A 20,667-nucleotide genomic window follows, 5' to 3' on the forward strand; every position below is an offset into this window, starting at 1 on the left:
TGAAAATAGCGACGAAAGAAAGTGACGATTGTAGCGCCATCGATAGGGCTATCGGTATGTGTCGATGTTTAGGTGCCACCTCTAGCACGCGACGATAGAAACTATCGATAGACAATGACAGAACGTTTGAAAAAAAAGTTGAAGATCTCTCGCGTAGTTTATTGATTGCATTGGTAATCTAATTGCAATATTTGTAATTATTAGCGGGAGTTTAATTACCGGCGCGCGTGTGTGAGCCTTATCGTCGGGATTTTCTATCCGTGTGCGTGTTTGTGTGGGTGTGCAGTTGCAGCGCTGCAACTCAAGTGTGCATGTGTGTGTATGTGTGTGTGCAAAACTGCTCCTTTGTTTGACCATAAAAAAAGAAGCGGCGTCGTCTTTGCGCAGTTGTTGTTGGTGTAGTTGCACCACCCCCTCTCCGGTACTCCCCACTCCACCCCCGCGCACCCTTTGTTGTTGCATTTGTAGTTGTCATTGTCATTGCCGCCGCTTTGAATTCTTCCTCTTCTTCTTCTGCCGGCGCCAGGGTGTGTGCTGCAAAAAATAAGGAAAAGGAAACGAAGGAAAAGCGAGAAAAGAAGTGTATAAAAAAAAAAATGCACCCCTCTTTTCATTGAATTGCACGCAAACTAGAAAGTAACACCCAATAATCAAATGCAATGTATGCAAAATAAAGGAAGGAAAACCTGCGAAAATGTCAATAAATGCATATAGGCAGCAACAACAGGAATAACAACAAAGTGACCAAAAAATCAACCACCAGAAGTGCAAATGCGTGCGTGTGTGTGTGTGTTTAGTGGGCAGTGGGTGAAAACAACAAAAATGCTAGCCGGCTTGTTTCTAGCCACCCCCAACCAAGCGAAAGAGAGAGATAGGGATGCAGATGCTCGTGCTCTCCCACGCCGTCCGCTGTCATCAGTTAACCGTTAGCGGCACAGCTCTCCTGCAGGTTGCACCTGTGCCCGTCTCGCTCTCACTTTGCAACATCGCCTCGTTACATTGCCTTTGATTTTGCTTTTCTAAATCACTTGACCCCATTACCTGGTGGCTCCGCTGGCCAATACCTGCTTGGCCGTCCCCCAGCCGCGCCTCCTTTTACCCCCAGTGGTCATTTGTTTTGCCGCTTTCTAACAAACAGAAACAGTTGAATTGGCGCATGCTCTCTCCCTCCCGCTCTCGCTCTCTCGACGTTTGCTAAATGCACTCGGAAAACTACAGTGTGGTCACCAGAGAGAAAACTATAAAAATAAAGTAATAACTAATTGAATACGTAGAAAAACAACTCTTGTCTAGCAAAGTAACATTTTATTTGTTTGAACCAAAGCAAATTGGTGTAACTACACTGATGTGATGGTTAGCTTACAGAGTGCTTACTGTGGTTATCCATAAACTGCAAGCCAAGTGGGTTGTGTTTGTACAAGTGTATGTGTGTGAAACTCTCCATGAAATGTATCAAAAGGATCGTTAACCCTTAGGTGTGGCATATAAACCCTTACCGCCGCTTGGATCATACTGTTTGTGTTGCCATTTTCAGCAGTTGTTTAAACACGTACCTAATATTTGCAAACTGCACTTTTAAAATTAGGAAAATTAATACAAAATATATGTATGTTTAGCTCGGCAGAATGTGAAGAAATAGCGCTATGAGAGGATCACTAACCCTTAGGTGTGGCAAATTAACCCCTACCGGCCGGATCGCATCACTTTTTGCCCAGTGTTTTTCCTCGCCTTTCCTGATGATGTACAAACAAACATTCGCATACACACTCAAACAAACACGTACACCAAATGCGCGAGTGTTGGTCTGGCTGGCTCATCCGGCTTTGGTGGACACCATTCTTGTCCAGCTTTCTCTTTTCAATAGTCGTATCGCCGCCACAGCAAGTGCATCTCTCTTTTTTTTCCCCCTACTTGCTAAATGTATTATTATTTATATTCGGTTATCGGCTATTGTTTGCCCTATCGGATTCGGATGACGATGAGTCAGGAGCGGCGGGCAGGGCGATAACAAACTGTGGAATGTCCCCCGCGCACCCAAGTGATATCATACTTATGCGGCTATTTTGCCATTTTCCAGAAACGAAACTCACAAACGGAGAAGCGGAGCGCAGAGCGAAGCGCAAGAGAGCGACTGAGAGGGAGCCACCGGACTAGTGACAATCGACCATCAGGCATCAACCATCAGGCATATACAATCCACAATCGACACTCTACACTCGAGCAGAGAACGTCCATATCCACATCCGCATCGGATCGCCATCACATCGGATCGAAGCCCCCCCATCTCAACCAAGTAGCCAATCATGGCCTGGCGATTCAAGGCTTCCAAGTACAAAAATGCCGCACCCATTGTGCCCAAGGCGGAGGCATGCGTCCGCGAGATCTGCGTGGGCAGCTACCAGACGTACGGCAACAACATTGCCGCCTCCGGCGCCTTTATGGCCTTCAACTGGGAGCACACCGGCTCCAGCGTCGCTGTCCTCCCGCTGGATGACTGCGGCCGGAAGAGCAAGACCATGCCGCTGCTTCATGGGCACACGGACACAGTGACGGACCTCAAGTTCTCCCCGTTTCACGACGGGCTGCTGGCCACCGCCTCGCAGGATTGCCTGGTAAGAGATCCTCAAACTGTTTATCCTTCATTTCTTGGGAGTACCCCTAAATTTTTCAAAAATATCTTATGTGTGGGTCATCACTTCCCAATGATTTGTCCAAAGAGTTACTCCGATTATTTGCTTACTTATTGCAATATTATTAATAATATATTAAAATTGTTTTTTCCATTTCTCAAACATTAATTGTTATTTCCCAGAAGGTAGTGATAAAATAGTTGCATGTTTTGATGAGTTTATAAGTGTGATAAGAACCAGCAATCAATAACTGTGCTATTATTAATATTAATAACTCACCAGAAAACAAGATCCCACAAATGCTATCACATTAGTCACAAATTTGATAGTCAATGATACAAAGTCCCTCAGCTAATCAATCACTCCCATTGCAATCCACAGGTCAAGATCTGGCACATACCGGAAAAAGGTCTGGAGCAGTCGCTTTCCGATCCGGAGGCCATCTTCTCACACAAGCAGAGACGCGTAGAGACAGTGGGCTTCCATCCAACGGCCGACGGCTTGATGTACTCCACAGCCGCCGGATGCGTGGCTCTCTTCGATCTCAGCACCCAAAAGGAGATATTCTGTGAGTAAAAACATCCTTTTTCAAATGGAACCCTTACTAAATGTATTTTTGTCACTACAGCGAACAATGAGCATCCCGAGGTGATACAGTCGGCCAGTTGGCGCGAGGATGGCACCGTTTTGGCCACCAGTTGCAAGGATAAGAATGTGCGAATCTTCGATCCCCGTGCCGCTGGTTCACCCATCCAGCTGACTGCTGAGTCGCATCAGAGCATCAAGGACTCGCGGGTGGTGTGGCTGGGAAATCAGCACCGCATCCTGACCACAGGCTTTGATGCGGCCCGACTGCGACAGGTGATCATCCGCGATGTGCGTAACTTTAACACACCAGAGAAAACTCTCGAACTGGACTGCTCCACGGGCATACTGATGCCCCTCTTCGATCCCGACACCAATATGCTTTTCCTAGCCGGAAAAGGTGACACAACCATTAACTACTTGGAGATTACGGACAAGGATCCGTATTTAATTGAGGGCTTGCGTCATACTGGCGAGCAGACAAAGGGTGCGTGTCTGGTGCCCAAGCGGGCACTTAAAGTCATGGAGGCAGAGGTTAACCGGGTGTTGCAATTGACCTCCAACATGGTCATACCCATCATGTACCAGGTGCCCAGAAAGGTGCGTAATATAATAATATTAAATTTATCCTTGAAGTACTTATAAGAAAATTCCACAGACATACCGTGATTTCCACGCTGATCTATATCCGGAGACCACTGGCTACAAGACAGAACTGGTGGCCGGCGAGTGGCTGAATGGCAGCAACCAGGCGGTGCCCAAGATGAGCCTTGATCCCGCCAAGCGCGAGCATGGCGATGAGCCAATTATTGTAAGTAACCTTTTATTTATTTATATTTCGACTTATATATTGTAAGATTGGAAAAAGGAAGACCTGGGCAATGAGGGTTAATGTAGTTAGGGTTCAATAGTTAGCTCTTCTTGGGCGTTTTGTTTAACCCCAATTTGGCCATCAATGCAGATTCATCGCGGTAACCTGAGTGATTTTGTTAAGAACCTGGAGAATCAGCGGGCCAAGAGCAACACTACTGGGAAACCAAATCAGCAGGCCAAACGCAACGATAACGAGCATTTTGTCATGCTAAACAAGGGGAATAACTTTGAGGAGAAGAACGGCAATGACAACAGCAACGATAGCAATGGAAAGAAGAGCATACCTTCACAGTCCCAGCCAGATGGCGAGTGCAGTGAGCTCATCCGTAAGTTCGAGGCCAAATACAAGGTGGATTCGGAGAAGGAAAAGGCCCATGCCTACGCCCAGTCCCAGGAGGATGACAAGGAGTCACCCACCGAGCAGGAGCATTCGACCGGCAGCAGCGAGGAGGTCTCCTCGTCCGGTGGACTGGACAACCACTCGGCCAGTGGCAGCCACTCGCCACCAAAGCCCATGCCGCGCACCTCGCGCAACAATTCCCTGCCGGAGGCCAGTGATTCCGCTGGGGAAAGCAGCAGCACCAACACGCCGCGCCCGAGGCCTCGTACCACCGCTGCGTCTGCTTACAAGGTGCCGTCATCATCACTTCATAATCAACCGCCAGAAACTCCTATTTGTTTATTGTTTGTGTATTATATCGTTGAGCTGATTATTATACTTTTAAGTACAGTTTTAATGTATTTTCCTTATTTTTTGTTGCACTCAGGTAACTTTTTTTCCATTTTTGCCGGGTATTGAGACGGCAATTGCTGTTACCAAAGTCGCGACATCTTCCGATTCATATTTCAGTGCTCTACGTTTGTTTTACTTTATTTGCAGTTGGTTTGCCGTTTGGTTTTCTTGTGAAACACCTAGAGATTATGTTTTCAGTTGATAGCATTTCGTTTTGTTTTCTTATTGGCACATTTTCAGTTGTTTACGATATCCGTTGTATATTCAGACTATTTGTAGTTTGTCTCAGTTGGTATTTCTGCGAATTCTGTAAACGCAATTTATGATTTTCTATTCGAGTTGTTACTTAAGATGTCGACTAACACTACGTGGTTTTCTTTTTTCCACAGCCGCGTTTGGGTCCCAAGCCCTTCTCCAGCACCACAGGTGACGTTTCGTTTGACAAGGTGTTCGCTGTGCCCTTGGCCCCGGGATCCCACGAGAATATCTCGAACGTTGGGCAGGACAGCGGAGTGGAGATGACACCCGCTCAGGGAGCCAAACCGGATCTCATTGTGGAAATCGAAATTAAAAGTAAGGAGACTGCGTTCTCTGAAAAAAGACCTTTAATAAGCAACTTATTTCACTACTTTCTTTGCAGAGAAATCCGAAAGGGAACCTGCTGTGGCTGGAAACGGTGTCCAGAAGTCACTGACCACCTCGGAGCGCCGTAAGGTAAGTCCGCGTCAAATGGGGTCTATATATTTAATCCATTGTATTCTATTACTACTGTAACGTTCTGCTCGCCCTCTATTACATGCCTGTGCCAACAACAAAATTCGCCTTCTTCCGTCTAACTAACTTTGAAACGCTCCCGATCACTTCCAACTAACCCCTAAAATCCAACTTTATCTTCTGTACTTGATCTACTGCCGACTCTGCAACGGGAACTACCTTAACAACTGTGTAGTCCTCGGCTGACGATGATGAATCATCCGACAAGGTCTGCTAAAGGGATTTCCAACTTGACTATACTTGCCAGAAACTAATCCTTTACTTTATATTCCATGACTCTTCTTAGATATTCGAGCAAAACTCGGAGTCCTCGGAGAACTCGACGGAGGGCGAAGATCGCACGGATGCGGATTTGCGAAGGAACTGCACCTCCAGGAGCAGCTTTGCCGAGCGACGGCGTATATACGAGAATCGATCCAAGAGTCAGGTGGACGAGAAGCCTCAGTCGCCAGTTCCATTGTAAGTATCCTTCCTCGCGTAAAGGCGTAAAGCACAGTACCCATACTCATCATACTATTTTGATTTGCAGACGTCGCGAGCACTCAAAGGTGGAGCCCCTGAAGCCCAGTCAACAGCAGCAGCAGCAGGGCAATGTGATCGACACCAAGCGCATCTCTGTCCCAGAGGGTAAATTAATGGAGGAGCACCGCCGCGGAAACGGCGCTGGACTTAAAAAATCCGCCACTGAGACGGCATTCAGTGCTGCCAGCACCAAACGCACCTCCACCGTTTTTGGCAAGGTGTCCAAGTTCAGGCACTTGAAGGGCACCCCTGGTCACAAGTCCACGCACATCGAGAACTTGCGCAACCTAAGTCGCCAGATTCCGGGCGAGTGCAATGGCTTCCACGCCAACCAGGAGCGCGTCGCAGTGCCACTTTCTGGGCCCGGCGGCAAGATAGCCATCTTTGAGTTGAGCCGCCCTGGACGGTTGCCCGATGGCGTGATTCCGTCGCTCGTGAACGGCAGCAACATAATGGACTTCCAGTGGGATCCGTTTGATGCCCAGCGATTGGCTGTGGCCTGCGACGATGGCATCGTAAAAATCTGGCATATTGAAGCCGGCGGATTGAGTGAGCCGACAAACACACCTGCCGGCGAGCTGACCGCTCACCTGGACAAGATTTACTTCATACGCTTCCACCCGCTGGCTGCTGATGTTCTGCTAACCGCCAGCTACGATATGACCATCAAGCTGTGGGATTTGCGCACCATGACAGAGAAGTGCTCGCTTTCGGGGCATACAGATCAGATCTTTGACTTCGCCTGGAGTCCCTGCGGCCGGTTGGGCGCCACCGTATGCAAGGATGGTAAGATTAGGGTATACAACCCAAGGAAATCGGAGACACCCATACGGGAAGGCAATGGACCGGTCGGCACTCGCGGAGCTCGGATCACCTGGGCGTTGGAGGGACATTACATCGTCTGCACTGGTTTCGACAAGTAGGATTCTGAAAATTCGACCATTTGGTGAACTTCTGACTGACATTTGCATAACTTTTTCAGGGTTTCGGAGCGACAGATCAGCGTGTACAATGCACAAAAATTGTCCGCCCCGTTGAACACTGCTAGTTTGGATGTCTCACCCTCCATATTGATCCCATTCTATGACGAAGATAGCTCCACACTGTTTGTTACGGGCAAGGGTGACTCCACCATCTACTGCTACGAGATCACCGACGAGGAGCCGTACATCTGCCCACTGTCGCACCATCGTTGCACCTCGCTGCACCAGGGCCTCAGTTTCCTCACGAAGAACCACTGCGACGTGGCCAGCGTGGAGTTCTCGAAGGCCTATCGGCTAACCAATACCACAATTGAGCCCCTGAGTTTCACTGTGCCCCGCATCAAGGTGGGTTTTGCATGCCTTTTAGGCATTTCCTTACCCCGACTCTAATCACCATTCGCTTTGCAGAGCGAGCTGTTCCAAGACGATCTGTTCCCACCCACACGCATCACCTGGAGCGCCACTCTAAGCTCCGAGGATTGGTTCGCTAGCAATGACAAGGCGGCACCCAAGGTCAGCCTCAAGCCAGAGGGCATGGAAACTTGTGAGTGATGATTGACTCTCTATTCTGGCAAAATAAACTGATGTTATCTCCGTTTCAGTATCTTCCATACAGCAAGTGCCAGCGCAGCCCGTCAAGAAGCCGGATCATCCTCAGTTCGGTGGTCAGAAGTCCGAGTACGAGATCAACAAGCAGCAGGAGGTAAGATTAAAGCATATAGTCGGTATATTTACCGAATCCAACTAAAAATCGCTCCTTTCAGATCCAGAAATCAGTAAGCGCGCGTATGGAGTTCACCACCAAGCTGGAGCAGGACGACATGGAGGGCGTGGACGAGAACGAGTGGCAGGAGTAGCAGTATAGCCAACATCTGCGGCGGACATGAACCATGGAAATCAGTTCACAGTTTAGCGTTTAACCAATGGGCGTAACTTTTTTTTAACAATCTAAACATGACACGACATCATGACAAAACAGCAAAGTGCTTGACATTTACAATCTACTTGCGAGCGAGCGTATATAGAGAACTCGTAGCTAAGCCGAAAGTAAGAAAACTAACACACTCCCGTACACACACCCTCATCCCTCATCATCCCAGCATTCAGTTCCTCGCTCCTCCGCCAATTACTGCAGTTGCTCAATAATTGCCAAATTAAACATCATAAGCCAGTTTTGTTCGTTTTGTTAAACGTTGATTTTTATGTATGTTCTTTTTTTTAATTGTGTGTGTATTAACTTTTGATTTACCCATATATGTTTGTGTGTGCTATTTAAGTAGTTAGTCCAAAATTAGTTTAGCCTATTAAGGTGTTTACACTTACGATTAATTTCCCCGGTTCTCCTGTGTCCTTCAGTTTATGTGGCCATATAGGAAAAGTGAGGAGAAGCGCTTAGATGATACTAATTTTACGTATGTACATTACGCATATGTATTCCCCTCTCTGTTTGTTTCACGTTTGCATGTGAGTGCGTAAGAGAGGGAGAGAACGAGATAGAGAGAGATAGAGTGTGTGTGTGTGTGCCTGACTATCTCATTTTTCGCAATATTTCACCCTCCTTCCACCTATCATCTATCCGAAATGAAAAACCCGCCCAAATCGAACCGAAGATGCCCCCCAACATCGTTTCTAGTCTTTCGCATCTTTCGATCCCCCAAATAAACCACCTCCCCACATTACCCATTCCCCAACCAACAACAACAAGACAGGAAAGAAAAACTTATAGACTGTAGCCAAACAAAAAAGAAAAAACAAAAAAAAATTTAATGAAAATGAAAATGAAAGTAATGCTGAGAACTACAATCAAGCGAGACAATTTTTATAGTGTAAAATGCGTAAATCAAACATACTGCAACAGCCGAATCAAACCGAAAAGACATGCAAACAACAATTCCAAAATGTATAACGAAAAGACTTGATCAGCGGATGGGTCAGTTGTCCAGCTGTCCATCTCCATCCTCACAATCCTCCTCCCCGAACGTCCCCTACTAACGCTAAAAGAAAGTACGATGCCAATCAGAACGGAAGGGGGGAATGTAATGAGTTGCCATTAAAACAGAACCGGAAACGGAAACGAGGGAAGGCAATAGAACGTATCTCGAGTAGCATAACCCATAGGCAATAACGTTTTGTACTTGCAATAGAATATACATATATACACATATACATGATATATTATATATTTTGTATACCAAGCGTAACTAAAAGCTGGCCAAGAACTCGAACTTCTGAACGAACGACTGAACCAGAGCCGCGTAGGGCGAATAGCGTGGCAAATCGAAATTCAAACTCAAACTCAAATAATTCAAAACAGACCAACAACCAATTCTCGGGTAACGGGCAATATTGTGCTAAACAAGGTTCTATTATACAGATTATATATACACACATACCATACGCATAGTTATAGGCATGCGGCATATACGTCGCAAACTGAAGCAATTCCAGCAACTCCAAATCAAAGTCCAAGCTGCATTTATTGAATCCAAACGCCATGGAACGACTGACAGACAAGTATTCGCTAAACATTCTGATCTGCATCTGAATCTGCATCTGCCCCTGCCCGCCCCGTCAAAGATTCCCGAAAGTCCCAAAGGAGTTGAATTGCAAGAGGTTGGTCTGAGATCGGGGATTGGGATCGGGATAGGGATCAGGATCCCATTTGGGGAAGCGGGAACACAGTTCTACGATCATAAAGTCCTATGTCCCAGTAAACCCACTCCAAAATCCGATACTAAAACCCCAACTCGAACGCCCGCAGATATTATGTCGTTCTGTATTTATTAGCCATATTCGATTACCGTTTTCGAACGTCTCTTATTTATATTTATATTTATATTTATATATATCTATAACAATACCAATATACGAAAATACAACTTCAAGCGATATATAATACGATGATAAGCAAATGAAGGATTGATTGATTGATGATTCACAGCGGAAATCGAAAGGAAATGCAAGCAGAAAGTAGTGAGGATGGTTGAAGAAGGCGAACAAGCAGAATCGGAATCGATATCTGAATCTGAATCCGAATCAGAATCAGAAGCATACACATTATTTATACAATTTATTTTACAGTACGAGTATATCCGATAACCCCCATCCGATACTCTAGCACTAAGTTATAATTACAATAATAATAATGAAAGCAAAAATATATTTATATACATAATTCAATAAAAAAAACAAAAGGAAACTATACATGTGAACAGTGTTTCTGTGATCTGCGGCTTCATATCTTAATTCAAAATCCTAAAATTAATCTTAAACTTGTATCTCATTTCTGCCCACTGACTTGTGGATTTGAGGAAATAGTTTCACTCCCATTGGCTTGGCTTGGTCAGGTGGGTGGGGTTACCTGGACAACGAGCTGTCTTTCTCGTTCTTGATATCATGGGTCATCGAACATCGAACAAACAAGCGGAGAAGGTTGTGCGCATTTCCACCAGGAGTTCGCCAGTTGAGTTCGCAGCAGGGATTGGAATCGAGGCGCCGGATATGAAGTTCCTGCTGAAGAAATGCCTGCGCAAGAAGGCGCCGGAGATGAAGCCCGGGGCCATCTTGGATGCCGTCATCTCGCAATCCTCGGCCACCGCCTGCAAGTGCCTGCTCTATAAGTTGGCGGATTACAAAAGAGGTAGGTAATGATAAATGGCCAAAAGGTGTCCCAAGAGTTTGGTGACCTTGGTGCACCTTGGTAACATGAGTTACAGGAAGTTTCTATAAAAGCAGTACTGATAACCAAACCTGACCAGGTGGTGACCTCATCGACGCCATCAACTCGGGCGGACTGATTGCCGTGGAGCAGCTGATCCGGGAGCAGTTTGGTGTCTTCATGTACAACGATGGCAAGGGCCAGGTGATAAATCGTGCAGAGTTCTTACGCTGGAAGTACCGCGACCACACCGAGGTGACCATACCCATTGAGGCGTCGCTGTCCATCCACGATCCGCTGGGCAAATGGGAGGACCACAAGGCCTGCTGGCAGATGCAGTACCGCGGCGCCCTGGGCGAGAGTCTGCTCCATGTGCTCATCATTTGCGATTCAAAGGTGCACACCAAGTTGGCGAGAGTGCTGCTCCGTGTGTTCCCCAACCTGGCGCTGGATGTGATGGAGGGCGAGGAATATCTGGGTGCCAGTGCCCTGCACCTGTCGATTGCCTATAGCAACAATGAGCTGGTGGCGGATCTGATCGAGGCCGGAGCGGATATCAATCAGCGGGCGATCGGCAGTTTCTTCCTGCCACGTGACCAGCAGCGGGCGAATCCGGCCAAGAGCACCGACTACGAGGGACTGGCCTACATGGGTGAATATCCCCTGGCCTGGGCCGCCTGCTGTGCCAACGAGAGTGTCTACAATCTGCTGGTCGACTGCGGATCCGATCCGGATGCCCAGGACTCCTTCGGTAACATGATCCTGCACATGGTGGTCGTGTGCGACAAGCTGGACATGTTCGGCTATGCCCTGCGACATCCCAAGACGCCGGCGAAGAATGGCATCGTCAACCAAACAGGACTGACTCCACTCACCCTGGCCTGCAAACTGGGACGGGCTGAGGTATTCCGTGAAATGTTGGAGCTGTCCGCTCGAGAGTTTTGGCGCTACAGTAACATCACCTGCTCCGGTTACCCACTCAATGCACTGGACACACTCCTGCCGGACGGCAGAACTAGTGAGTACTTCCAAAAGTCGATATCGAAATCCTTTAAAGATATGATTTGATTACCAATCCCAAACAGACTGGAATTCAGCCTTGTTCATCATCCTGAACGGCACCAAACCGGAGCATCTGGACATGTTGGACGGCGGCATCATCCAGCGCCTGCTGGAGGAGAAGTGGAAGACCTTTGCGCAGAACCAGTTTCTGAAGCGCCTGCTCATCCTGTCCACCCATCTGCTGTGCCTGTCCGTATCGGTATACTTGCGTCCGGCCCACGATGGTGAAGGCGAGGGCGAGGACTCCGAAGGATCTGATCCCTCGGCAGCCGCTCTCCTGGACATGCCGACGGATGAGGGCGACAGTGGTGGTGACTACAATGCCCAGACGGTGGCCCGTTATTGCGCCGAGTTTGCCACTCTGGTGGGGGTCTTAAGCTATGTGATCTTCCAGCAGGGCGACGAGATAAAAAACCAGGGGTTATCCGCCTTTCTCAAGCAACTGGTAGGGATCTTAATATATATAGATTGCTATATTCTGCTTAACATTATCCTTTTTCTTGTTCCACAGTCCCATGCGCCGGCTAAGGCCATCTTCCTGTTCTCCAACTTGCTGATCCTGGCGTGCATTCCATTTCGTTTGATTGGCGACACCGACACCGAGGAGGCCATCCTGATTTTCGCTGTACCCGGCTCCTGGTTTCTCCTAATGTTCTTTGCTGGGTAAGTTAGATAGCTGGGCTTGTCCAGAAGTTATCCCCATTCCTCCTCCATTCCATTTCAGTGCCATTCGGTTGACGGGTCCCTTTGTGACTATGATCTACTCCATGATCACGGGCGACATGTTCACCTTCGGCATCATCTACTGCATTGTGCTGTGTGGATTCTCGCAGGCCTTCTACTTCCTCTACAAGGGACATCCCCAGGTGCAGTCCACCATGTTCAACACCTACACCAGCACTTGGATGGCCCTGTTTCAGACCACACTAGGTGATTATAACGTAAGTGGGTGGATTAATTACTCAAACGTAGATTTCTTACTCGTAATGATATCATTCCATTGCAGTATCCCGATCTCAACCAGACGACATACCCCAATCTCTCCAAGACCGTGTTCGTTATCTTTATGATCTTCGTGCCCATCCTGTTGCTCAACATGTTGATTGCCATGATGGGCAACACCTATGTGACTGTGATCGAGCAGTCGGAGAAGGAGTGGATGAAGCAGTGGGCCAAGATTGTCGTAACCCTGGAGCGCGCTGTGCCGCAGGCGGATGCCAAGGGCTATCTGGAGGCCTACTCCATTCCGCTGGGTCCCTCCGATGACTCGGGATTCGAGGTGCGCGGCGTGATGGTCATCAAGAGCAAGAGCAAGACGAGGGCCAAGCAGCGGAAGGGAGCCGTCTCCAACTGGAAGGTAAGTTACCATTCCCATAATGAACCCATTCTTATTCTGTGTCCATCCTCACCAGCGAGTGGGTCGAGTGACGCTAACGGCGCTGAAGAAGCGCGGAATGACCGGCGAGGAGATGCGTCGCCTTATGTGGGGACGGGCCTCCATTTCGAGTCCCGTTAAAGTGACCAAGCAGAAGCTCAAGGATCCCTACAATCTGCACACGGACTCCGACTTCACCAACGCCATGGACATGTTGACCTTCGCTAGCAATCCGGCTTCTTCCAATGGTGTCACTCTGCGATCGGTTACAGCTCCACCGCCCGCTCCGCCAGCACCGGATCCCTTCAGAGAGCTGATCATGATGTCGGACCAGCGACCGGAGACGCATGATCCCCACTACTTTGCCGGCTTGCAGCAACTGGCCAATAAGGCCTTCGACTTGGTGGAGCAAACGATGAAGACACAGCCGCAGGCGCCGATGGTCAAGAAGGTGGATTCGCTGCCCGTGGCTTCGGTGGCCAGTGCATCTCCGGCCGCTCCTGCAATACCATCTGCTGCTGGTGGTGCTGCTGCTTCTGCTGCTCCCGACCTAATGGCCATGCCATTGCCCATTTCGAATTTGAGCAACCTGTTCCAGGACCCCAAGGACATCGTCGATCCCAAAAAGCTCGAGGAGTTCATGGCCATGCTGGCAGAGGTGGAAACCGAGGAGAGCGACAGCGGCGGGCCCATTCTCGGCAAGCTATCGCTGGCCAAACGGACACACAATGCTCTATCCAAGGCGGATATTCGACGGGACCAGCAGGGATTCGAGGGACACAGCCATGGGCAGTTTCAGCCCATGTCCTCGGTGTGGGCACCACCTGGCTTGGATGTGGATACGGTGAGTGGATAAGAAACGGACGAATAGGAATTAAAAATGTTCATTCAATACTAGGGCTTCCAGTTTGATGAAGCTGTTGCGGAGGAGGTGCTGACCATCGAACAGGAAGCCGAAGTGGAGACCGAGGACGGCAATGGTGGACAGGACAGCGAGGATATACCCACGGCGGAGGAGGTGCACGCCACCATGAAGCAGTTTCACCTGCGCAAGTGTCAGCCGGCACAGGATGAGGCCGCTCGTCGCGCCAAAAGTGCTCGCGTTCGTCGCCGGAACAAGTGAGTTCCTATATCTGGCATCCATTTCCTTTTTTAAATCCCACGTTTCCTTGTGCGCCAGAGTTTCGCCGGAGCAAAGTGATGATCCAGACGAGCACAGCCAGCGGGGACGTTCCGCTTACACACGGAGAACGCAATCGCCGCCCGATCCCCTGGAACCGTGGAGCACTCGCGAGCTGCAGGACATCAACAAGATCCTGGCCAGAAAGTGAATACAGGGGGCGCACGAGTTTCTGGCACATAGTCCTTGGTGGCTTATAATTGTTTATCAGAGCTTAGCTTAGTTAGAAGTACAAATACATAATAAAGTGCGGATGCCACGCGAAACGCTGGGTTATGCTTTGGACCGGTGGCATCCCCGTCACATACACTAGATTTCCCATTATTCTCTCTAAGTGCTAGGTTTTAAAAGTGGTGGAGGTGGCGGTGTTTTGGAGGAGGTGAAACCTGCTCCCAGGGGGCGGGAGGGTCAGTAATAAATTACAATTGAGAAATCGTTTCTACACAGATGCCTACGACTTAGACACTAGCTATATATAATCTCCTCCGATATACAATCGTATACACCTACGTAAACTATAATATTATACATTGTGCTGGATGACAGGGGATGGCGCAATCAATGCCCGCTTGCCAATGCCCGATTCCAATGCCTCCCGATGCTTCGATATGATTGCCAACTGTCCGTCTGGTCCGACTGTTAGTTCGGATATCATACTTCCAGCTTTTACCGAAATCCGCCGGTTAATGTGCGATCCGTGGACATGGTGGAGATCGTTTGTGCCTGCTGTTGCTGCTGTTGTTGCGCCGATTGCTGCTGCGCCTGCGTCGCCGCCTGGGCACCAGCCATAGTCGAGTTGATAAAGATCGGCGTGCCACTGGTCACCGCACTGGCATTGCTCTGGGTGAGATTGGCGTGCTGCTGCTGTTGCTGCTGCTGATGGGCGACCGTTGGTGCTCCGCCCAGCTGGAGCAGTTGCTGGGCCGTCAGCAGTTGGGTTGGGATGATGACCTGTTGTTGCTGCTGCTGCTGTTGCTGCTGCTGTTGTTGCTGCTGCTGTTGCATTTGTAGGCGCTGCAGGAGATGCAAATGGTTGGCATTGATGGCGATCTGGAATGAAAAAGGGAATTGTCAATGTGGGATTCAATGCAATCAGCTCAAGTGATACCTACCGGCACGTTAGTCAGTTCCCCCGTGGGCGTTACCACTTGCTGCAGCAGCTGAATCTGCTGCTGTTGTTGCTGGTGCTGCTGTTGCTGCTGGGCGAGATTCTGGAGCAGGGCCGTCTGCTGCTGAGCAGCCGTTTGCGGCGCTGGCGTGGCGGTCAGCTGACCGTTGGGACCGGCGGTCAGTATCAACTGCTGGGTGGGTTGTTGGGCCGACAAAATGTTGATGGGTAGATGGTTCTGCGCGGGCTGCGGCTGCTGTTGGACCTGCTGCACGAGCTGGGCCGCCTGCTGCCCCGGCAGTGCGATAAAGTACTGCAACTGTTGACCACCAGCGCCCTGCTGAATAATCTGAACCTGCTGCGGATGCGCCTGGTGATGTTGCTGCTGTTGTTGTTGCTGCTGCTGTTGTTGCTGGGCGGCATGCTGTTGCTGCTGTTGTTGTTGCTGCTGCTGCAGTTGCGCTGAGAAGATGTCTGAGTTAACAGTACTGAAGCCGAGCACCTCGGCGGCGGTGGCTGCGCCCGTGGTGTCCAGCTTGAGGCCGCCAGCGGTGGCCGCAGGTACGGAGGAACCACTGGCTACAAAGTTGCCCGTGGCGGTAGCATTTCCCGCCACGGAGGCGGCCGCATTGGAGGTGGCTGGATTGGAGGTGGAGGCGGCACTGCTGGTTGTTCCCGCCATTCCACTCGAACTGGAAGTACTGCCATCCTTGCCCTTTTGCGCCGACGACGGCTTGATCTCTTCGCGCGGCACAATGTCGATGAGAAAGTCGAACTGGTCGTAGTTGGCTATGGCCTGGGCAATATCCGAACGCTGGAGCGTGCGCCGCCGGCTCTCCTCGGTGTGCACCCAGGCGTGCATGGTAAGCTCCTGAATGAAGTACTCGCAGGCCTTGGCAAACAGCAGCGGCGCCTCTCCGGCAATCATCTTGGCGTTCTCATCCAGCTTCATGATCTTCTTGATGCGCGCCAATGGCAGCACCTGGTGCTTGGCATCAACCTGGCCGATGCTGTGCACCTCGCTCACGATATTCGGCCAGAAGTTGTCGATGGTGGGCGGTGGTTTGCGTGCCACCTGAGCACGTGTAGCCTTCGTGGTCTTCTCCTTGGCGCCGCTCGCTCCGGTGGTGGCCACTGTCACACTCATGCTGGGATTAACCAGGGTGCATGCGTTGGACACCAGGCTGGCCATGGGTACCGTCTGCTGTTGTTGCTGCTGTCCCTGCTGTTGCTGGGCGGAAGAGACGGCGGAGGAGGTGGTGACTACCACTGCATTGGGTGTTCTTCGCTGCATCGCCGCTGGATTTTGGGATTTGGCATACGCCTGGCCCAGTTCCATCTTAATGGGCGTCACTGTGATGGTGTTGTCGAACATGGAGGTGGCGTTGCTGCAGGGGATTCATATTAATTTGGCAATCACGCACAGATCACAGAATGAAAACAAAAAGGAGCGGCGCACATATTAAAAATCTCGGCTGTACCGCCTGTTTTTTTGGGGGAGGGGCGCTCGATTTTGCTGGCGGAGGCGGAACTTACCTGTTTGGCGCCTTGTTCGTGCCGCCATTGTTGGTGGCGTACATGGCCCGGTTGGCTGGAGACCTTAGCTCGGCGTTGGCGGCAACCGTGGAACTCTGGTGACCGGCTCGAGTCCACAATATTCGCTTCAATTAGCTTCTAATTCGCAAAGCAAATGCGTAATGTAACGCACACACACACACACATGCATACACGCGAACGCCAGTGTGACCAGGCGGCGGCGAGGGCGAAAACTGGCGAGTTCGATAACGATAGCTTTTTTTCGGGCTACCTGGCTACTTCCAAGCCAGATCTAGCTTGCACCATCGATAATCGCATTTCGTCCACTTTCAAGCCAGATCAGACAGCACTCACCGCTGATAAGAAACGAATCGAAATCAAAACTTGCACTTACAATCCCAATCCCCGAGAGAAACGAAGATGAAGGACCTCTTCTGGCACCTGGTGGGCATAGCCACCGGCCTGAAGATTCTCCTGATTCCAGCCTAGTAAGTGCTGTGGTGTTTCCGCTTATCAAACCCATTACAAATTCATCCTTAGCCATTCCACGGATTTCGAAGTCCATCGCAACTGGCTGGCCATCACCCACAGCTTGCCCCTGGATCAGTGGTATGTGAATGCCACCAGCGAGTGGACCCTGGACTACCCGCCGTTCTTTGCCTACTTTGAGTGGCTGCTCTCGCAGGTGGCCAAGTACGTGGATCCACGGATGCTGGTGGTGGATAACCTGAACTACGAGTCCAAGGGCACCGTTTACTTCCAGAGGCTCTCGGTGATTGTTACGGATCTAGTGTATGTGCTCGGCGTGCGCAGCTGCCTGGGATCACTGGGATTGGCCAGGGATACGCAGCAGTTCTTTGCCGGCTCAATGTTGCTGCTTCTCAACGTGGGACTCCTCTTCGTGGACCACATTCACTTCCAATACAATGGCTTTCTGTTCGGCATACTGCTCCTAAGCATCGGATCCCTCATTCGTCAGCGGTTCCTCAGGAGCGCCTTTGCCTTTGCCGTGTTGCTCAACTTTAAGCACATCTTTCTGTACATGGCTCCCGCTTTTGGTGTATACCTGCTGCGATTCTATTGCCTGGAGCAGGCGAGTGTGGTTTCTATGGCGGGCGCCATAGTCAAGCTGCTAGTCGTGGGACTCACTCCATTCGCCGTGTCCTTCGGACCCTTCTGGCAGCAATTGCCGCAGGTCCTCTCCCGCCTGTTTCCTTTTAAGCGTGGCTTAACGCACGCCTACTGGGCACCCAATTTCTGGGCAATGTACAACGCCGCCGATAAGGTGGCCGCCGGAGTTTTGAAGGTGCAGGATGGCGGTGCCTCTACCACTTCAGGATTGGTCCAGGAGGTTAGGCACTCGGTGCTGCCAGCCATCACACCGCCCGTGACTTTTGCTCTCACCGCTCTCTTCATGCTGCCCATTCTGGTGAAGCTCTTCCGCAGTCCTAAGAAGTGAGGCCTTCTTCGGTTTGATTCCAGGATATCACAGCAAACTAATCGCCATCTCTTTGCAGTCAAAGTCCACTGGTCTTCCTGCGAGCCGTGGTTTTGTGCGGCTGCTCCTCCTTCGTCTTCGGCTGGCATGTCCACGAGAAGGCCATATTGATGGTGCTCCTTCCGCTCTGGTAAGTTCCCCTTCCCCTCTATTAATCAATCAAAGGGAATCCCACTAACAGGCCCACCTTTTGCAGTCTGCTCACCCTGGTGAACCGGGAAGATGCCAGATACGCCTACATCCTTGGCATTGCCGGCTATTTCTCGCTGTTTCCGCTGCTTTTCGATGCGGATCTGTACATTCCCCGGTATTCTCTGTACATGTCCTACGTGGCCATGATGTACGGCCAGTTGTATCGCATCTTCCCCGGCTTCCGAGGCTTCCACCCTCTGGAGTGGCTGTACATGCTGGGCTTCCTGGCCATTCCGTTCTACGAGCATCTTCTCTCGTTCCTGCTGCACCTAGACAAGCGTCTGCCCTTCTTGCCCCTGCTGCTGACCTCCGTGTACTCGGCGCTGGGAGTGCTATACTTCTTTGGGGCCTACTATCTGTACGCTCTGGGGATCAGCTGTGGCAAAGTGGCCATCGCATCGTCATCCGCGTCGTCCTCGTCCGCTGTTAAGAGAAAACGAAAAACCAAATAAACGGAGCACTAGAATAGGCTTCAGCAGAAATCCGCAATTGGTCACGTCTTGCATTCAGAGTGGTGGTGGTGCAGTCGAGCAGCCTTCAAGGCGCCTGGCGCAACAGCCAGTTCGGCGCCGCTGGCCAGGATTCTCTGGTCCAAACAACACAATGGACAATGAACAATGGCTGTTAAGCGGAATTCGGTGGGCAGGTAGCGATCACCGGCGTCTAAGGTGCCACGTACCTGTTGGCACGACCAGATTATGGCCTTTTGGGCCATAAAACAGGTATCAGGCGGGCCGGCTGAGTGGGTGACATTCCTGGAAAAACCGTGGAAAACACGCTGGCGCTGAATGAATAAGTGTATATCAATTGCCTCCCTTGGCAGAGAATACTTCAGTTGACGAGCTTCCGTCCAGGCGAACAGATCGACATGCAGATGCACATGGAACTCCCTTATGGCCACGGCTACGACCCAATCAGGAGGCAACCACCGCCGCCTCCACCGCCACAACAGCATTGGTCCAACAAGTAAGCACACGATTCGTTATTTTTCCTAATTCAGTTAAACAGTTGCTTCAATTTCAGCGGGTTCTCCGACGACTCAGCTTCCTGTTTCCGCCGGGGATCCTACATTGAACTGGGCAGTGGGGCCATGCGTCGCGTGGAGGACATACGCACCGAGGACTTCATCCAGTCGGCGCTGCGTAGTCAAATTTTTGAACTGCGAGAGGCCACAGTCGTTAGAATAGACCGGGGAGGATGCCCCAGCCACGTGACCCTCACCTTTAGCTACGACACACACCACGCCAAGGTGGATTCGCCATTTACTTCTTTAAATCACATTTGTCTTATCCTTGGACTCATTTTTCAGGTGGACTTGGAGGTGCAGCCGGGTCATCCGATGTTTGTTTACGGACAGGGTTGGGCCTCCTGCGATCCACAGTTGTCGATGCAGCTGTACGAGCTCAAGTGCCAGCAGCTGCAGGTGGGCGACATCTGTTTGTCGCTGGTGCCACGCGAGCAGCCCGCCGCGCCATGTCCTCCTCCGCCGGCGCCACCACCACCATGTCCTCCGCCCTATCTGCCCACGTCAATGGAAATGCCAGCTCCGATGGGATCTCCGCCTACCGGCAGCTATGGATTGCCGCCGTTCAAGCATCCGTACCAGGTGTATGCCCAAATGGCCAGTTTTGTGGCCGTTTACACCCAGCACATGATGGGAAAGCTTAACTATTAGGCCACAAATTTAAGGGTTTGGCTGGCGTTTCAGGAATATATTCAGCACTATTCCTTGTATACGCCGCGCACGTAAAAATTTAATATATGTACAAAAAAGTGCACTGTATTTTGCTTATTTTTCTGAAATAAAGTTTAAAGTAACTGTAACTTTGGTTCAAATTGCGCGCGCTTAATAGAACAGAGATGGCACTTTGGCCGACTGCATTCAACAGTTCCCTTTGACGTACGCAGTCTTCGTGTCACGATTCGCCGTAGTGTTAACCCAGGAAAGCTGGACAAAT

At 50.3% G+C, this 20,667-nt stretch overlaps 5 protein-coding genes across 10 annotated transcripts in view; 4 read left to right on the forward strand and 1 right to left on the reverse strand.

Annotated features, from left to right (window-relative positions):
* LOC120456674 (coronin-7) overlaps positions 1–9,996 on the forward strand; it is a 12,158-nt gene extending 2,162 nt beyond the window's left edge. The window contains exons 1-15 of one of the 5 annotated variants that reach the window (XM_039643626.1): positions 85–173; positions 2,078–2,612; positions 3,012–3,198; positions 3,259–3,815; positions 3,874–4,026; positions 4,177–4,719; positions 5,211–5,394; positions 5,462–5,535; positions 5,771–5,803; positions 5,882–6,054; positions 6,125–7,036; positions 7,100–7,445; positions 7,509–7,644; positions 7,703–7,803; positions 7,865–9,996. In XM_039643626.1, coding sequence (XP_039499560.1) covers positions 2,304–2,612; positions 3,012–3,198; positions 3,259–3,815; positions 3,874–4,026; positions 4,177–4,719; positions 5,211–5,394; positions 5,462–5,535; positions 5,771–5,803; positions 5,882–6,054; positions 6,125–7,036; positions 7,100–7,445; positions 7,509–7,644; positions 7,703–7,803; positions 7,865–7,957 — 3,801 coding nt within the window. In that variant the 5' untranslated portion in view covers positions 85–173; positions 2,078–2,303 and the 3' untranslated portion in view covers positions 7,958–9,996. Of the gene's footprint in view, positions 1–84; positions 174–2,077; positions 2,613–3,011; positions 3,199–3,258; positions 3,816–3,873; positions 4,027–4,176; positions 4,720–5,210; positions 5,395–5,461; positions 5,536–5,770; positions 5,804–5,881; positions 6,055–6,124; positions 7,037–7,099; positions 7,446–7,508; positions 7,645–7,702; positions 7,804–7,864 lie in introns of those variants that run through there. The other 4 variants (XM_039643628.1, XM_039643629.1, XM_039643630.1 and 1 more) reach the window with 4 other exon arrangements.
* A 585-nt stretch (positions 9,997–10,581) lies between these two features.
* LOC120455505 lies at positions 10,582–14,545 on the forward strand. 2 transcript variants are annotated; one of them, XM_039641768.2, is made up of 9 exons: positions 10,582–10,740; positions 10,859–11,776; positions 11,844–12,265; positions 12,332–12,483; positions 12,545–12,761; positions 12,827–13,177; positions 13,233–14,039; positions 14,094–14,314; positions 14,376–14,545. In XM_039641768.2, exons 1-9 carry the CDS (start codon positions 10,602–10,604, stop codon positions 14,524–14,526), a joined length of 3,378 nt encoding a protein of 1,125 aa, XP_039497702.1. In that variant the 5' UTR covers positions 10,582–10,601; the 3' UTR covers positions 14,527–14,545. The 2 variants fall into 2 exon arrangements, with proteins under 2 accessions (XP_039497702.1, XP_039497703.1); XM_039641769.2 differs by having other exon boundaries at positions 14,103–14,314.
* On the reverse strand, positions 14,545–17,219 carry LOC120455506 (probable basic-leucine zipper transcription factor R). Its single transcript, XM_039641770.1, has 3 exons — positions 17,020–17,219; positions 15,488–16,871; positions 14,545–15,425 (listed from the first exon to the last, which is right to left on the reverse strand). The coding sequence occupies exons 1-3, from the start codon at positions 17,061–17,063 to the stop codon at positions 15,042–15,044; spliced, it is 1,812 nt and encodes a 603-aa protein (XP_039497704.1). The 5' UTR covers positions 17,064–17,219; the 3' UTR covers positions 14,545–15,041.
* Positions 17,220–17,340: 121 nt separating this feature from the next.
* LOC120455507 (probable dolichyl pyrophosphate Glc1Man9GlcNAc2 alpha-1,3-glucosyltransferase) lies at positions 17,341–19,198 on the forward strand. The gene is made up of 4 exons (XM_039641771.2): positions 17,341–17,507; positions 17,560–18,474; positions 18,537–18,647; positions 18,714–19,198. The coding sequence occupies exons 1-4, from the start codon at positions 17,440–17,442 to the stop codon at positions 19,159–19,161; spliced, it is 1,542 nt and encodes a 513-aa protein (XP_039497705.1). The 5' UTR covers positions 17,341–17,439; the 3' UTR covers positions 19,162–19,198.
* Positions 19,199–19,415: 217 nt separating this feature from the next.
* LOC120455510 (ataxin-1-like) lies at positions 19,416–20,533 on the forward strand. The gene is made up of 3 exons (XM_039641776.2): positions 19,416–19,675; positions 19,733–19,958; positions 20,019–20,533. The coding sequence occupies exons 1-3, from the start codon at positions 19,578–19,580 to the stop codon at positions 20,382–20,384; spliced, it is 690 nt and encodes a 229-aa protein (XP_039497710.1). The 5' UTR covers positions 19,416–19,577; the 3' UTR covers positions 20,385–20,533.
* The last annotated feature ends 134 nt before the right edge of the window (positions 20,534–20,667 follow it).

This window comes from Drosophila santomea, chromosome X, assembly GCF_016746245.2.
Source record: "Drosophila santomea strain STO CAGO 1482 chromosome X, Prin_Dsan_1.1, whole genome shotgun sequence".
NCBI lineage: Eukaryota > Metazoa > Arthropoda > Insecta > Diptera > Drosophilidae > Drosophila > Drosophila santomea.

What these genes read in the sequence shown, in the direction of transcription:
- LOC120455505 (XM_039641768.2), top strand. Translation starts at nt 10,602, where the DNA reads ATGAAGTTCCTGCTGAAGAAATGCCTGCGCAAGAAGGCGCCGGAGATG. An exon ending in GAGCCGTCTCCAACTGGAAG is followed by an intron (nt 13,178 to 13,232) that starts GTAAGTTACCAT and finishes CATCCTCACCAG; the next exon opens with CGAGTGGGTCGAGTGACGCT. An exon ending in CTGGCTTGGATGTGGATACG is followed by an intron (nt 14,040 to 14,093) that starts GTGAGTGGATAA and finishes ATTCAATACTAG; the next exon opens with GGCTTCCAGTTTGATGAAGC.
- LOC120455506 (XM_039641770.1), bottom strand. Translation starts at nt 17,063, where the DNA reads ATGTACGCCACCAACAATGGCGGCACGAACAAGGCGCCAAACAG. An exon ending in ACGAACAAGGCGCCAAACAG is followed by an intron (nt 16,872 to 17,019) that starts GTAAGTTCCGCC and finishes AATCCCCTGCAG; the next exon opens with CAACGCCACCTCCATGTTCG. An exon ending in GGGAACTGACTAACGTGCCG is followed by an intron (nt 15,426 to 15,487) that starts GTAGGTATCACT and finishes TTTTCATTCCAG; the next exon opens with ATCGCCATCAATGCCAACCA.
- LOC120455507 (XM_039641771.2), top strand. Translation starts at nt 17,440, where the DNA reads ATGAAGGACCTCTTCTGGCACCTGGTGGGCATAGCCACCGGCCTGAAG. An exon ending in ATTCTCCTGATTCCAGCCTA is followed by an intron (nt 17,508 to 17,559) that starts GTAAGTGCTGTG and finishes ATTCATCCTTAG; the next exon opens with CCATTCCACGGATTTCGAAG. An exon ending in ATGGTGCTCCTTCCGCTCTG is followed by an intron (nt 18,648 to 18,713) that starts GTAAGTTCCCCT and finishes CACCTTTTGCAG; the next exon opens with TCTGCTCACCCTGGTGAACC.
- LOC120455510 (XM_039641776.2), top strand. Translation starts at nt 19,578, where the DNA reads ATGCAGATGCACATGGAACTCCCTTATGGCCACGGCTACGACCCAATC. An exon ending in CAACAGCATTGGTCCAACAA is followed by an intron (nt 19,676 to 19,732) that starts GTAAGCACACGA and finishes CTTCAATTTCAG; the next exon opens with CGGGTTCTCCGACGACTCAG. An exon ending in ACGACACACACCACGCCAAG is followed by an intron (nt 19,959 to 20,018) that starts GTGGATTCGCCA and finishes CTCATTTTTCAG; the next exon opens with GTGGACTTGGAGGTGCAGCC.